The sequence below is a fragment of the Lissotriton helveticus genome, chromosome 1_1 (genome assembly GCF_964261635.1).
Source record: "Lissotriton helveticus chromosome 1_1, aLisHel1.1, whole genome shotgun sequence".
Lineage (NCBI taxonomy): Eukaryota > Metazoa > Chordata > Amphibia > Caudata > Salamandridae > Lissotriton > Lissotriton helveticus.
This window is the reverse complement of record NC_136057.1, coordinates 309,256,080-309,272,517: the sequence shown is the minus strand read 5'-3', so window position 1 is coordinate 309,272,517 and position 16,438 is coordinate 309,256,080. Positions and strand designations below refer to the sequence as shown.

Here is a 16,438-nt window from a genome sequence, read left to right as displayed (position 1 = left end):
ATTACTCAGGTGTTCCATATGTACTTCATCACTCTTAGAAAATACTAAAATGTCATCCTGAAAACACTTCACATAGTCACTCATGTCTTTAAAAATATGATACATCGATCTCTGAAAAACTGAGGCTGCCGATGCCAAACTGTTGTATGCTTGTAGGTAAATAAAGAAGGTAATCCAAGTTGTAGAGATTTGGAAATGTAGGTTTATTTCCTGAGTAGATAAGCCACGACCAGCAATGATGAACAACAGGATCATAATAACCGTGACATGGGAAACATTACATTCTAAGAACATCTATGAACATTCATAAGAACACTCTTGTAAGATTCCTTAAAGTAACAACGTATAATAACTTCAATACATACTACACATCCTTCCCCTAATAAATAAACCTAAACTAAAGATAAATACAATCAGATATGTGAAAAGAAAACAATACATTAAAAAGAAAAGATAAATGCAATTAGAATTGTGAAAAGAAACTCATACAGTAAAAAGAAACTAATTCAAAACGTAATCATGAAGTCTCAAAGGGACTGATCTGATTCTGCGACCAACCCCCATATCATCCCCCACACCAATGGTATTTGAAACAGGTTGTAAAGCAGGGAGAGCAGTAACACTCTTGGAATCTCCCTGAGCTAATAATGAAGAACCAGAACTGACATCTGTAGAACAATCAACAGGAACAGATGGCAACATTGAAGATTCACCAACTCCAAACCAATCAGAACTTGAATTTTCAACTAAATCCGAATTCTGCTTGTTAGAGGAAATAATCCTTGCTTGCTGTTCAGTGATCTTAATGAGAACATTCTTGTTCCACCAACCTCTTTCAAACAAGAGAGCAGAAAATTTAGATTGACCCTTAGTGATTTTGACAGGTTTTTTTATGATGACCCAATCACCTATAACAAGTGGTTTTTCTGCAACATGCATACGATTATCATAATGATCTTTGTAACACTCTTGTTTCATTTTTACACGTTCACAAATTTTAGTTAAATCAACATTGACTAAAGAACTTTTCATTAACCAAGATGGATTTAACCTAGAAGTTGGAATCCTACCTCGAAGTAAAACAAAAGGAGAAACTCCTGTGGTACTGTGTGGAGTACAGTTATAGTTCCAGATTTTCTCACTAAGAAATTCTGAAATATCCAGTTTATTAGCACAAGCAGTTTGAACCGCCTCTTTCAATAAACGGTTTGCTCTTTCCACCAGACCATTTGATGATGGACTGTAAAGAGGAACAAACGTATGCTTAACATCCCATTTGTTTAAAAACACATTCACATCCTGTGAAACAAAATGTGAACCGTTGTCGGAAACTAATTCATGAGGAGTACCATCAATGACAAATAAACGCTTTAAAAATGATACAACAGAATCAGAATTCGGATTTTTAACAAAAGAAAAATAAATCCATTTAGAAAAGTAATCAATAGCCACAATTAAGAATTTATATTCAGAATTAAAAACAGAAAATGGACCCGAAAAATCCAAAGCAATTTTCTGCCAAGGGGCTTCAGGCCATTCTACTGGTACAAGTGGTGAATTGGACAACTTCCAGTGTTTATCTGAGCATAAACACTGGGGACACTGGTTGACGAACAACTTTACTTGATTGTCTATTCCAGGCCACCAATAAGTGGTCTTAATTTTATTGGTAGTGCCAGTAATACCTGGATGACTCTCATGTGCCACCGAAATAATAGATTGCCTAATACCAGCAGGCGGGACAAACTTGTCTTGTCTGAATAAAATGTCACCTGAAACTGACAACTCTGATGCAACTTGTGCATAATGTTTCTCTTCCATGGACATGCTTCTATCCATAGGCCAACCTTTAATCAAAAACCTTTTAACATTTAGTAGGCAAGAATCATTTTCCATACCATGTAACCAATCTTGTTTAGTTATCTTATTACCTTGAATAGCATCCTCAATTGCAAAAACACACTCCAAATCAGAATTTACTGACTCCTGTGTGGGTAACGGTATACGTGATAAACAATCCGCCCGGATGTTTTTACCACCTGGCACATATTTAATTTCGAAATTGAATTCTTGGAGACGTGCCAACAATCTAACTAACCTAGAAGAGGCTCTATTAGAGGAACTTTCCCCAAGCATATAAATGAAAGGCTTATGATCTGTGTATAAAAGAAATCTGGTTCCCCAAATATACATTCTAAATTTTTCCACAGACCACGAGCAAGCCAAAGCTTCCCGTTCAATAGTGCTATAATTGAGTTCAGCCGAAGTCAAAGATCGTGAAGCAAATGCAATGGTGCATTCTTCACCCTTAATCATTTGACTAAGGACAGCACCTAGCCCCCGAGAACTAGCATCCACTGTGATGATGCTCTGAACACCATGGGAAAAAGGTTTGATAGCGGGAGCAGATAGAATCATATTTTTGATGGAATCAAAAGCAACTTGAGACTCAGTGGACCAAACGTACTTGGCATGTTTCTTCAAAAGATCCCTTAGCGGTTGAACAATTAGCGCATAGCCCTTGACAAAACGAGCATAATATTCACTCAATCCTAAGAATGCTCTTAAAGAGTCTTTGTCTAAAGGACAAGGAGCATTTTTAATCGCTTCTAACAAAGAAGATTTAGGTTTAATCCCCTCTTTTGACAGATTGTGGCCTAAATAATCAACCTCATTTGCTAAAAATTTGCACTTCTTTTTGTTGACGGTAAGACCATGATTTTGTAAAGACTTTAAAACATGTTCCATCAAAATATAATGTTGATCCAGTGATTCAGAATGCACCAAAATATCATCTTGGAATGCCTGAATTCCTGGACAATTATTAAAAATGGTATCCATTAACCTTTGAAAGATACTAGCTGCCGAAGCGAGTCCGAAAGGTAGCCTTTTATACATATAAACTCCAAAAGGTGTCACAAAGGTTGTAAGTGGTTGAGACTCTTTAGATAATGGAATTTGATGATATGCTGAGCGCAAATCAATAGTAGAAAAATATTTACTACTACCAATGTTGGCCAGCATATCATGAATTTTCGGCAAAGGATGCACATCAATAACAATGTTGCGATTAAGAACCCTAAGGTCTGCACATAAACGAATTTCGCCAGAAGGCTTTCGTGCTACTACGGCAGCAGAAACCCATTCTGAAGAATCAACTGGACAAATAATGTCTTGAGCTATAAGAGATTCAATGTGCTTCCTCAAATCTTGTTTAACAGATAGAGGCACAGGACGTACCTTCTGGACAACAGGACAAACCTTATCCTTTAATTTAATGTTATGCTCAAAATTTTTTACTAAACCAATTCTGTCATCAAAAACTTCTTTGTATTTTTCTAACACATTACAGAGAATAGGATCATTACAATAATCAAGGATGGCAAGAACTGGTAGATCTCCTAAGGCAACAGGTTCAGGATGACCAGGTTTTAAAATAATACCCAGCCTAGATTGATCCTGCCAACCCAAAATATCCCTGCCATTCAGTGCAACGTAAATTTTTGTAAAAATTACTCTCCCTTTAAAATCAATGTTGTCAGGGAAATAACCACGCATGGTTATATCAAAACCCCCAAAGGCTTTGGGATTCACATCTGTAGCGAGCAATTTTGTGTTATTCCAAGAACACTGAAAGGTATTTTCATCCAAAATGGTAATAGGAGATCCAGAATCTGCCATAACTTGCATAGTATGTACACCAATAGAAATTTTACATATCGGACCCTTTATACTGAAGTCACAAAGAGCATTAATCTGAATGAAAGATATAGAAGAAACATTTAACGCATCACAAATTTCTTCTTCAGAATATACCATATTAACTTTGGTTTTATCCCTGGGTAAACGACATAATGCTGAAAAATGACCAACACGTTTACAATTTGAGCACCTTTTACCTTGCGCTGGACACTTTGGGTTGTTTCCTACATGAAATTTTGAACCGCACCTGTAACAAAATACATTGGATTTTTGTTCAAAAGCTTTTTTACCACTCACGCGGTTAGAAACAACATTAACATCACAATTATCACTGGATGCTTGTGAAACATTACAAACAATTGAAGAAGAAGCATGTTCAGCTAAAATTTTCGAGGAAACAACTGAACACTCGATGCTTTTCGCAATTACAATTACTTCATCCAGTGTTGGATTTTTACATGTCAAAATTCGCTCCTGGATCTTTTTGTTGAAACAATTAAAAACTAACTGATCACGCAGAGCAGTTTCTAGATAAGTGCCAAACTCGCATTTTGAGGCAAGTACGCGCAAAGTCGCCAAATAGTCTTCTATGGACTCCTCTTGTAGTTGTTTCCTTTTTGAAGAAAACATGCCTCTCGACCATGACTGATGGATCATCTTTAAATTGTTTGCCAAGACGCGTTAAAGCCTCAGTATAAACATTCCAAGTGTCATCATCAGGTGGAGCTTGAACCACAGACAAATGATCAAATAATTGTTGTCCTGCGTCTCCCAAATGGTTAAAAAGAATGGCTCTCTTTCTTGAAGCAGAATGCTCCAAAGCATCTATTGCTTCCAAATAATTAGTGAATACACGTAACCATTTGTGCCATGGTGTTGGAGGCTTGCCAGGAGCAATTAAAAATGAAGGAGGTGCTACAATTCCACTGTTGTTATTATTAGCAGTTGCCATTTAGAAGAAATAAGTTAAATAAATTCTTACTTGTCAGCCTCTTAAACCGATTTCTGTATTTTCATTCACTCACTTTTCTTTTCATTGAATATCTGCCCAGATTTGCCAATAGTCGCGTTAAACCGACAGTATTGAACTTTTTTAAATGGCTGCCAGCGTTATGACACTGAACGTTGCGTGCGTCTGAACGTGCATTAGTCAATAAACAATGCGCGTTACTATGGTGCGCACAGGCTGCAGTGATGTATTGTGCGAGTGCAGGACAAGTCGGCTCGGGTCGCGAGCAAAGAATCTAGTCTGCGTTTGAATTATGCACAGGACCGTTGACGAGTACAACAAGGTATCGTAAAACCAATTTAACTCACAGTTTTTAGAAGCGGAATGTCCATTAAAGTACAGTGATCCCTTGAAATTCGGAGAATCACTGCGATCGAGTCGGCTCCGTTTCTGCGTTTAAAATTTTCAAAAGTCGATCTGCTCACGTCGGTGGGTCTGAAGTAGACAAGCTTAAAAACGTCGCCAATAAATGTTGTATGCTTGTAGGTAAATAAAGAAGGTAATCCAAGTTGTAGAGATTTGGAAATGTAGGTTTATTTCCTGAGTAGATAAGCCACGACCAGCAATGATGAACAACAGGATCATAATAACCGTGACATGGGAAACATTACATTCTAAGAACATCTATGAACATTCATAAGAACACTCTTGTAAGATTCCTTAAAGTAACAACGTATAATAACTTCAATACATACTACACAAACCAAATGGCATTCGTTTGAATTGATATAATCCCTGAGGTGTAATAAATGCTGTGAGATGACGTGATTCTTCTGCTAACACTACCTGATGATACGCAGATCTCAAATCCAAGGTAGAAAAAACTACAGCCTCACCAATCATGCTCACTACTTCATTGATATTCGGCAGAGGATGACAATCTACCACTATATTAGCATTAAGTGCTCTCAAATCTATGCAAAGTCTCAGAGATTTATCAGGTTTGCGTGCCAAAACTACTGGCGAAACCCATTCTGACGATTCTATCTCCTCTATGACATCATTTTTTAACATATCTTTTAGAGTATCACTTAACTCTTCTCTAACATTGAGTGGTACAGGTCTAAGCTTTTGCACAACTGGTTCAGCTCGTTGTTTGAGCTTGATGACATGAGTGAACCCGCTTAGCTTACCTGACTTGTCTGAAAAAACTCCAGGAAACTCACACGAAAGTAACTTCCAAGCATTACTCTCTTCTACAAACATAACTCTTTTATTTAACTCATCTCTATCCTTTAACACCATGACTGGATCTTTGCTGCGTGGATTCAACGTAATGTTAAGTCTGAATTGATCACACCAACCCAGAACATTCACACCCTTTACTACAACATATAATTTGATGTACGCAGATCAGATTGATCCTTAAAATATATGGTGGAAGCAATATAACCAATGAAATCAATGTTTGAACCATTGAAACCTTTTGCCATTACATCAGGAGGGCACAAATCACTCTTAGCAATCTTAGATTCATACATTTCATGAAAGTATTCTTCCGTTATGATGGTCCAAGGAGACCCAGAATCAGCCATTAGCTCTAGTTCAACACCCATAAATTTAACCACACACTTAGGAGAGTCCAACACATCCTCTTCAAGCAACCCTAAACTCACTAATGATACAATCATTCCTCTTTCTTTAAGGGATTCATCAGACACGACATGCTCACATCTTGACAAATTTGATCCCAAATCAGTGTCATCTCTCACACAAGAGACTTCCCCTTTTTTAAAATAATTACTTTTGCCCCCAATTTTCTTTTTGTCTTCCCTACAGGACTTGGAAAAATGACCAACTCTACCACATTTGTTGCACTCTTTTCCCAAGGCAGGACAAAACTTGAAGGAAGCTACATGATTGTAACTCCCACATCTAAAACATACAATGCGGTTACGTGATATATTCCTATAGTTTTGAAAACTTTTTGTAACATTGTTCATAGCACATACTTCTTCACTTAGTTTATCATTCTTGCTACCCCTAGTGCTCGTTTCTTCAATAGTTTTCATCCATTTGTTAGATTGTTCAAAAGCCTTGGCAGTGGAAATGCTTTCTAATAAAGTGGGATTACCTAATATCCACAATTGTTCCTGTGTTTTCTTACATTTAACATTGACAATTATCTGATCTCTGATCATTTCGTCTGTCATTGCACCAAAATTACATGAAGCCACCAAAGCTCTCAAACCCGTTAAAAAATCATCAAAAGATTCATTTTCTTTCTGGGCCCTCGTATAAAACTTGTAACGATTCAGAGCAATACTGGTTGTGGTTTTGAAACGTGTTTCTACACGAAGCATTGCTTCATCAAATACCCCAGAGTCACAAGGAACAGGTGGTAAATTTCTAAAAATAACTTGCCCTTCGGATCCTAAACAATGAAGAAAAATATATATATATTTTTCATTTCCCATCCTTTCCCCATCAATAGCCTTTAAATAAGTTAAAAACTCCTCCTTCCATCTGTTCCAGGGGATGGGAGGATCACCCTTACATTGTAAAAATTTCGAAGGAGGGTCAAACTGCATGGTGAAAATGATAATAGTACAAATTAAATAGTGAACAAAATGAAGCAATATGATATTATTACCGTTGAAATAAAATAAAATGCAAAGTAAATAAACACAAATTCAATCCTTGAGTACACCAGCTGTGTACATCAGCGCTGTAATGTCCTACACAGCAGTTGTAGATTATAGTGCAAAAGTCTAGCACTAGCTCAAAATTTCCAGCAAAAACTCGGTGCCGATGTAAACAAATATAGCCGCCTTGACGTTACGCGACGTGACGCTCCATGCGTGTAGCATCATCAGCCTCGTACTTGGAAACCATGGTAACTGCACGCTCCAACACGGCGCATGGAGATTTGTTGCACGGGAAGACTCAGTCCTTCACGTGTTGCCCGTTGAAACCACATTCAAAGGTAAACATTTGCTTATTTTGTTTAAAATTGTGAAACTTTCGCGCAAACACCCATAAATTTCGTAGTTTTCGGTAAACACAGCGTCCTCAACCGTGCAGTCTCCAAGATGAAAAGCGTTACCAATAGAATATTGTACACCAGTGAGAGCAGGTGTAAATAGTATTCCAAGTAAAATAAAGTTTTAAATCCTTCAGTCCTTAAGTAGGATAGTCGATAGCAACGTCTTCTATGTATGAATGAACCAGGCTCCAATCTTCAAAAGTTTATAAAATCCAATCTAGGTTAAGATCAGGTAAAAATCCAAAATCCTTTCAAAATCAGGTGTACCACACCTGTGCTGCTGTAGTAGTAGGTACTAGACACCTTCGTCGCCAATTTTGTAATAAAGAAGTTGAAAATACAAGATAATTCCAAGTAAAATCCAAGGTTTATTGAACTGCAGCACAGTACATCCACTCTCCAAGTTACCAGTCCTTTTTCTCCACCCCAATCCATTTCAGACCATAACAATTCTAAATGGAATCCATAACACAATGTGCATGAGCAGCTATGAAGAGACATTCTATTTAAAAGGGAAATATGTACAACATTGGAATTTGTATTAAAAGGGAAATATCTGCAAACAAGAATACTACAGTCTGGCCAAAGGTGTCTTATTGTTGACTAATGGAAACGTGTAAGTTTCGTGACTCAAAATTGCAGTTCATGTGTAGTCTTCATGATAGTGATCCCATTAAGGTGAATAGAGAACAAACACTTTTTGGAGGGTGTTCATGGTTTAAAAAGTGGGTGACCCCATTAAAGTGTATTGAGGCATTGTGTTTGCTAGGCGAGTGAATACCAGTAAAAAGAATGTAACATCCACCGATTGAGGGTGAGTTCACAGATATGGTGTGTGATTTGCATATGATCAAAGGTTATATTGATTATCACAGGTATATCTTGTTCAATTACTTCCAGTTCAAAACAACTACCATTCTTCACAATCACTGGATGATGTAATCAGCGATGTAATCAATAATGCCATCAGTTATAGTAATAGTTATCTCAAGTAACTATAACTCATGCCCTAAGGTAACTATGGCTCACCCCCTCACCATGCACTGCTAAATACCCCACATATTACATCGCTCATGACATCTTCTATGACATTCATTGATAATATCACTGCGCATGGGTGGGCACGAGTTATAGTTACCTCAGGGCATGAGTTATAGTTACTTAAGATAACTATCCCCATAACTTGGGAACTTCTGTGGTTTTTAGAGTTTAAAACATTACGTTGTCACTCAACTATAACATTACTATAACCTTTGTTGTTTTCAGTGAAGTTCCAGTTTTTTTAACATAAAGTAATATTTAAATACCATAGATCCAACCCCCCACCATGCACAGCTTTTGGCCATGTGCAGTGGTGGTTTGCCATAAAGCCTGGCCTGTGGCCAGGCCCTGTGGTCAATCCCCCAAAGGCAGCCAACACCACACTGCACATGGCTTTCGGCCATGTGCAGTGGGGATTGGCCACAGGGCTTGGACTTTTTTTTAAAGAGGTGGGGGTTGTGTAACCCACCCTCCGAACCTATTATGGCCCTGGGGACCTCATCCCTCAGGGCCATAAATATTTTAAAGAGGAAGAGTCTGCGTTGCCCCCATCCCCGAGCCTGCTTAGGCCCTGTTGACCAGATTCCCCAGGGCTTTTTTTCATAGAGGACGGGGCACATACCCCAAGCCTTATTAGGCCCTGGGGACTACATTACCCCAGGCCTTTTATTAGGGGGAGGCAACCCGCATGGCCCCCCTGCCTAAGTCTTATTAAGGCATGGGAACCCCATCACCCAGGGCAGTTTTTTCAATGAATTTGGAGGGGGCGCATGGCCCCCCTCCCTAAGCCTTGATAAGCTATTGGGTCCCCATCCCCCAGGCCCACTCAATAAAATTAAGTGGAGGAGGCACACAGCCCCCCTTCCCCGGAGACCCAATCCCCTGGGGCCTGGTGCATTTTGTTAAAGAAAGGGGGGCAAGCAGACCCCCTCCCAAAGCCACTTTCTGTCCTAGGGACACCATCCCCAGAGGCCCTTTGCTATGAAAGGTGGGTGCCAGGGTGCCCACCCAGGGTACCCACCATAGGCTCGTTTGGGGGACCCATGGCCCCAACCGGCTATCAGCATACAGCGGGAGCCAGAATTGCTTCCACCCGCAGGGTGCAGCTACTAATACTACTCCCTGCGGGTGGGAGGAATCATTTAATCTATTTCCCTGCCTACTTCAGTGCGGGCAGGAAAACATATGAAAAATACGATCCTAATGGGAGGGAACATTTTTGAAGCTCCCGCCCGTTGGTAGCAGATTTGCTGTTTGCGCCCACTTGGAGAGAGTTTTGAAAATGCTCTCGCCAAGCAAGCGCTAACACAGGTTTCCGGGTAGGAAAACAGCTATTTCCCTTTGGTGGGCTTCCCAGGACATAGCATTGGAGCTGGACCTGGGGTATGGGGTTCCTGGGGCCATTAACTGCTCAGGGAGGGGCCCCCTCCCTTTCACTAGTTTTGCTATCCCAGGCGTGCGCTTACCAGGGCCTTTGTGGAGAAGTGTGGCTCAATGGTTAGAGCGGCAGACCCTGATGCAGAGGTCTGGCCCGGGACCTGAGTTCAATTCCTGCCTCGGCGGGTCTTGAGCTCAATTTCCTTGGACCTGATCATTCTCGCCTCGGTGCCTATTCTAATCATGGGTCCCACTCTGCAACTCTGGGCAATAGTTTGCTTAATCACCACCATGGCCCCAAAAGCGCTGGGATGCCTGTCTTCACCTTGGCGGTGCCCAGGAGTGGACATTTTACAGGGAAGAGCCAGGAAGGGTTCCACAGCGGTATGCGTACAGCGCCAGGAAACCCCAGTTGGGGTATAAGTGCGCTTTACAAGTACAAATTCATTTCATTTCATTTATAGGCTCGAAGAGGGGGGCCTCACATCCCCCCTAGGCGTAAATTCCTGCTGGAGATTTTAAAAAAAGAGAAGTTTTGTCAAGCTAAAATTGCCTTACTTTTTTTGCAGAGAGCAAATGACCCACGGACACTGTGCTGTATTATGAATTCGATTAAGATTGCAGTGAGGTTAAGAAATACAAGAGGAGAGGGTTAATGATTGGATCTCGCAAGAATATATATTTTTATCTGATTTTAGATGTTATCAAGATGTAGTTCAGATGTAGTTTAATAATTTTTTTAACTTTGTATATATGTGTACTTTTATGATGTTTTTTAATCATCGAATAAAGAATTACTGAACTGAACTGAATCAGTGGACTGATGAACGTATACCTGAATGCAGATGAGTGACAGAGAGCATGAGTGATGACTCATTGAGTGCCTAAACATAAGGCACTTTTATTCAAAAGCCAAAGTATTGCCATTGTCAATGCTCGTAGCTGACAGCAATGGGGTCCCCTTTGCTTGTGCAGGAATATTAAGTAGTGCTATGATACCTCCACTCGCATGCAATTAGATATTATAAGTAGTCATGTAATTTTCTTATTAAAGGCACATTTCGATGTCAAAATGTGCCTGCAGTTAGAACATAAAGGACAGCTTTTTAATTTGGAGACCGTAATATTCCACTTATTATTGAAGAGTTACATTTATGCTGATTGAGATACTCATACTCTTCTTCACTTAACACACAGCCAATTATCTTCACCTGTATATATCCATCCTAAACAATGTGTAGAACTAATGAGACCATGTCTCGAACTTACTTATTTTTATGTCGAGCCTACCAGACAGCAGGAGTTGTCTGGTTACTCTAGACATATTGTGAGCTTGACAAGAACTTACACAGGGCCTACAACTCGCCCATTGACTGTGAATTCCTCTCTTTTATTCAATGGCTCTCCTTGTCTACCTTGTTTCATCTTGTGTTTGTCCTTTTCCTAGAGCAAGAGCAGAGTTCTTCAAAGTTAGACTTAGAGTATCGGATCCATGCAAGAATTTTAAGATAACTACATTTATCTAAATGGGGAGATGCTAAAAATCTGGCAAGGATCCAGCCATCCAGGACCGACTTTGGAGAACCCTGCCCTAGGGTATGCCGTCTTTACCATCCTCATAGCACGCTGACTAGTGCCGTTTCTCTGATCACATTTGGGAACTTTTTTTTGGTTAAGCATTTCATCAGAGTGAATGTTATTTTCATCTCATTCCTCCCTTTGATTTTTCCCCATTCCCTCCTTTGCTTATTCCCCAATCCCAATCTCCCAGCATGCTTTGTGTTGTGCTCTTCCGTGTCCTTCTCCCCCTGCTTCTAGCCCTCACCTCTCTGTGTTGCCATCTCCTCTGTGTGGCTTTCTCCTTCCTCGGCCTGATTTTTAGGTCGAGTCTAGAGTCAGCATGCATGCGCTGCTCTTCAAGACATGCTGTATTATCCCTATGGAGATGGAACACGCACACACAAGCCCACTGCTTTTTCAGTGGGCTTGTGTGTGCTTGATCTGCCTTTACAAATGCCAAATGGTAAATAGTGTACATTTCTCCAGCCTTGTGGCTGCTTTGCTACTGCCCTGGCTACTGGCCCTACTACATGGATCCTTTAATTAGTGCCCATATGTTTTGTTTAAGAGCACTGCTTTTTTATTAGCCCTCACTTTGCTGCTCGCTGGCACACATCACTGCTCCCAGTTCACTTAATCTCCCTGTGAACCCCCCTCCCCGCCACACACACACAACACCTCCCACCCCTCACAGCTTGTTTGGTTAATGTCGCGCACACAAAACTCAGGTAGCTTGTCTTTCTTCATTTACTAGGTTGCCTCTTCAATCTTAAGTATATATAAGGTAACAAAGATGCTTTTAAAACTTATTATAACTTTGTAACATACTGTACAGCAGCCACAGTATGCTACAACATAGCTTAAACACATTGGCAAAGCCAATAGCTATCGCAAAACACTTATAAGGTCCCAAAGGTGAGACCTATTGGCTATGCCAATGCTTGGTAAATTATACATCCTGCCCACTCCCCATTGCTCCTCCAACCCCCACACCCCCAACCAGCTCCTCTGTTGCTCCCCACCACTGTTTTTTTAAAACGTATATTTTTTGGGAGGATTGCCACAAAAGTGCTTTAGGGCACTGAAAATGAATTTTTTTGTTCACTAATCTAAGTGGCACTCATCATCTTAGATCGGTCAATAAAAAGAAAAACTAGATGGTCCCCACATTCTGTATGGTGACATATGCAAATGCCTACAGAATTACACTATCGCCTGAGTCATTGTGCCTTTTCAGTGTTTTCAATGTTAAACAGCATTGGCAAAAGCCAGTAGGTCCCAAATGCGAGACCTATTGGATTTGCCAGTGCTTGTTTCCCTCCCCCCACCTCCCCTCCCCTCCATCTAGCCCTGCTATGTTGGACAATTCTCGAGCAGTTATTCGAGAGGTAGAGCAAGACCTAAACCTGCTTTTATTAACCATAAATGACAGTTCTTCCTGCAGTAATGAGATCACAGTTTAGTTTCTTACTAGTTCTGACAATTGAATATGATTAAAGTAATTTTGTCTCTATCCATGGTTACATGGAAAGCAAACACTATAGATGGACCCGTCCTTTATAGAGAGTGTGATGGTTTGAATTATATTTATGCATTTACTTGCTTGAAAAGCAACAGTTTCCTCCAAATTAATTTGTTACGATACATTAATGTATCCCTCAATAATTTTAGGTTGCCCATCTTGGAGGGAGCATCACCTGCATTTCTCACTCCTGCCCTCACTATGCTTTCACTCCCCAAGTGGAAGTGTCCGGATTGGACCCAAAATGCTAGCCTGGTAAACACCACTTCACTGGAGTTCAAAGAAGTGTGGCAGTCGAGGATGCGAGAGGTAAGTCCCAGGACATTTGATACCTGTTAAAATTTTATATCTGGTACCCTTAATAGGTTTATTTGGATTTGCACCTGATTTGTATAAACTAAAAACATTGGATGCTGTGTCAAGACTGCCACTTTTAACTTCCATTACAAAGTTTCAAATTCCAGGCATGCAGGGGAACATATTTCTCTTTAGTGTTGAATTAGGACATATCAAGAAGGTATACTCTTCCATACGTATGCTTGTAGGCTTGCCATTTACACTCTTCCATTTGAATGCTTATAGGCTTGACATTTATTCTCTTCCATAGGTATCCTTATAGGCTTGACATTTATCCCCTTCCATAGGTATCCTTATAGGCTTGACATCTATCCTCTTCCATATGTGTGCTTATAGGTTTGAGATTTATCCTCTGACATTTATACACGTACATAGGTATGCTTATAGACTTGACATATATCCTCTTTCATAGGTATGCTTATAGACTTGACATATATCCTCTTTCATAGGTATGCTTATAGGCTTGACATTTACACTCTTCCATTTGAATGCTTATAGTCTTCACATTTATTCTCCTCCATAGGTATCCTTATAGGCTTGACATTTACACTCTTCCATATGAATGCTTATAGGCTTCACGTTTATTTCCTTCCATAGGAATCCTTATAAGCTTGACATCTATCCTCTTCCATAGGTATGCTTATAGGCTGGACATTTATCCTCTTCCATAGGTATGCTTGTAGGCTTGACATTTATCCTCTGACATTGATACTCTTCCATAGGTATGCTTATAGGCTTGACATTTATACTCTTTGATAGGTATGCTTATAGACTCGAAATGTCCTTTAACCGAGGTGTTGCTTAGCTATTTGTCAATAAAAAATCAAATTGGGGTACTGTTCTTTATGATCTTTCAAACCTGAGATTGATGTGGAGTAGAATGATTTAGTGGGAAGATTACCACAGCATTAGCAGATGGATCTACAGTACCCTTCTCCCCAATTTAGAAACAATTCAGTTTTGCAACCCTCTTTCCCCAAAACGTGGAAGGCAGGTGAGGCAGTCTTGTGAAGAACAGTATGCACTCATTCACGAGATAGGCCTAGTCTGAAGCTCTGGTTCTCAGGATTGCCCGGGTCTTCCTAGTAAAACAGATGTGAGCTGATAATGGCCATGACGGTAGAGCCCCCCTAATCATGTATGAATCGCAGATAAGTTTTGCAAATGTTCCCCAATTAAAAAGTCCACCAGGGTACTGCTGCTAATGCCATTTAGGAAATGGAATCAATCTGGAGTCCAAAACTCCTAACCACTTAGAGTGTAGCAGGGTAAGGTGTAAATTCAGAAGGCCAGTAATAGTTCGAGAAATCTGCACTACAACCAGGCACTAGCATCTCTGTCTTCTTGTTGCTGAGCTTGAGCAAATGTCTGCTCTTCCACTCATTGACATCCAACAAACATCCCTGTAGACAGGTTCACCATTGGGGCCACCGCTCAGCCTCAATGAGAGTAGAGCACCATCAACAGAAGTCTAGAGTTGGATCAGGATGGGCACCACAGGTAGCGTAACATATATGTTGAAGAGATTTGGGTAAAGTACAGATTACAGAGGTAGTAGCTAGTTCAAAGAACCAAGGGTAACACATTGCAAACATTCCATAACAAAAGCAATTAAGTAGGACTCTGTGAATAAATTAGTTACTGCCTGCTAAATCCTTACCATTCATTTTGGAATCATAGAATAAAAGTCATGAATGTGTGCCTAACATACTATTTTTGATTGGCACAGGGATAGAATAACATCCATGTGTCTTTCCCTACAAAATATTGGTCTCAAATGTATATCCAAAGTTAATTTTAATCTAACTGCATAAGAGTATGCATTTGTATAATGGGGCATATTTGTCTGAGCCATCCTTAGTAGAAGTCATGGTTTCAGCTACCATTCAGGGCCATTTATTACTCTGCAGGCTAGCTGGTAGTTGAAAGACCCCCTTGGAACAAGAAATTCATTCTAAGAGATTAGTTGTCTCTCAGCAGGGTAAGTCTTGAGGGAGAAATCTTCATAAAATAATTAGCTAAATCTCCATGACACAAAGTGTCAGGATGCTCCCATGTGGGACAAGGGGAGATAATGGAGTCTAGTGATTACAGTGACGACAGGTGAGTATCTTGGAGGAAATAAACCAGACCTTGGTGGGCGGGGCATGGTTCAGAGAAAGGAACCTGTTCTAATGTCCTTTCAAGATGCTATTTTGAATCTTCCCAGAATACTGTTCAGGAGGTTGATCAGCTACTCACAGGAAATCCCAGTCAAGGGTGGAGAGAAAATGTGGCATCTCTGGTTTGGGTAGCGACTTCCACCCTCTAAAAATCTCCATACATGCAGAAGAAAAGACATTTGAGAAGAAGAGGTGTAGCATTAGAAACTTGCTGGTGAACTCTTGTCTGAAGTGTAGTTAACCAGCATTGGACTTGTATTGTTAGACTTTTGTTGGTCTCTTTCTTCAAACTTAGCTCACTGTCTCGCTCTTGGAGATAGTTGACGGCAGCCTTGCTGAAGACCATGAAGAAAGGGGTTTTCCTTCTGCTTCTATAGATTGGTTCTGAGTGTGAGTGCCCGAGGGGTAGATATAATAGGCTTCTGCCACTCACACAGGCGGCAAATAGCTGAACGATTTGCATGCTAGGTGAATGCAGGCAATGAAAGCAGCCAGTCATTGGTACCATGGGACATTGCTGTAGGAAGACCCCAGGTCAGGAGTCTGCTGTGGCTGGACAGGAGGGTAGGTACTAGCTCTTACCACCAGCTGCTGCTAAAAAGAAGGTAGCAGCATTGTTAAGTGGCTGCAAAAAAAGCATCATGAAACAACCATTTGCAATTTGGAGGACAGTAGACCTGCAAAAATACTCACCGTAAGTTGAGGTGCTGCCAGGAGCAAGA

The 16,438-nt window shown here is 40.3% G+C and overlaps 1 protein-coding gene across 1 annotated transcript in view; it reads left to right on the top strand.

The window, feature by feature from the left end:
• Positions 1-16,438, top strand: part of LOC144800058 (solute carrier family 23 member 1-like) — a 329,120-nt gene that overhangs the window by 56,464 nt on the left and 256,218 nt on the right. The window contains exon 4 of the mRNA XM_078671654.1: positions 13,347-13,506. Within this exon, the coding sequence (XP_078527780.1) occupies positions 13,347-13,506 (160 nt within the window). The remainder of the gene's footprint in view (positions 1-13,346; positions 13,507-16,438) is intronic.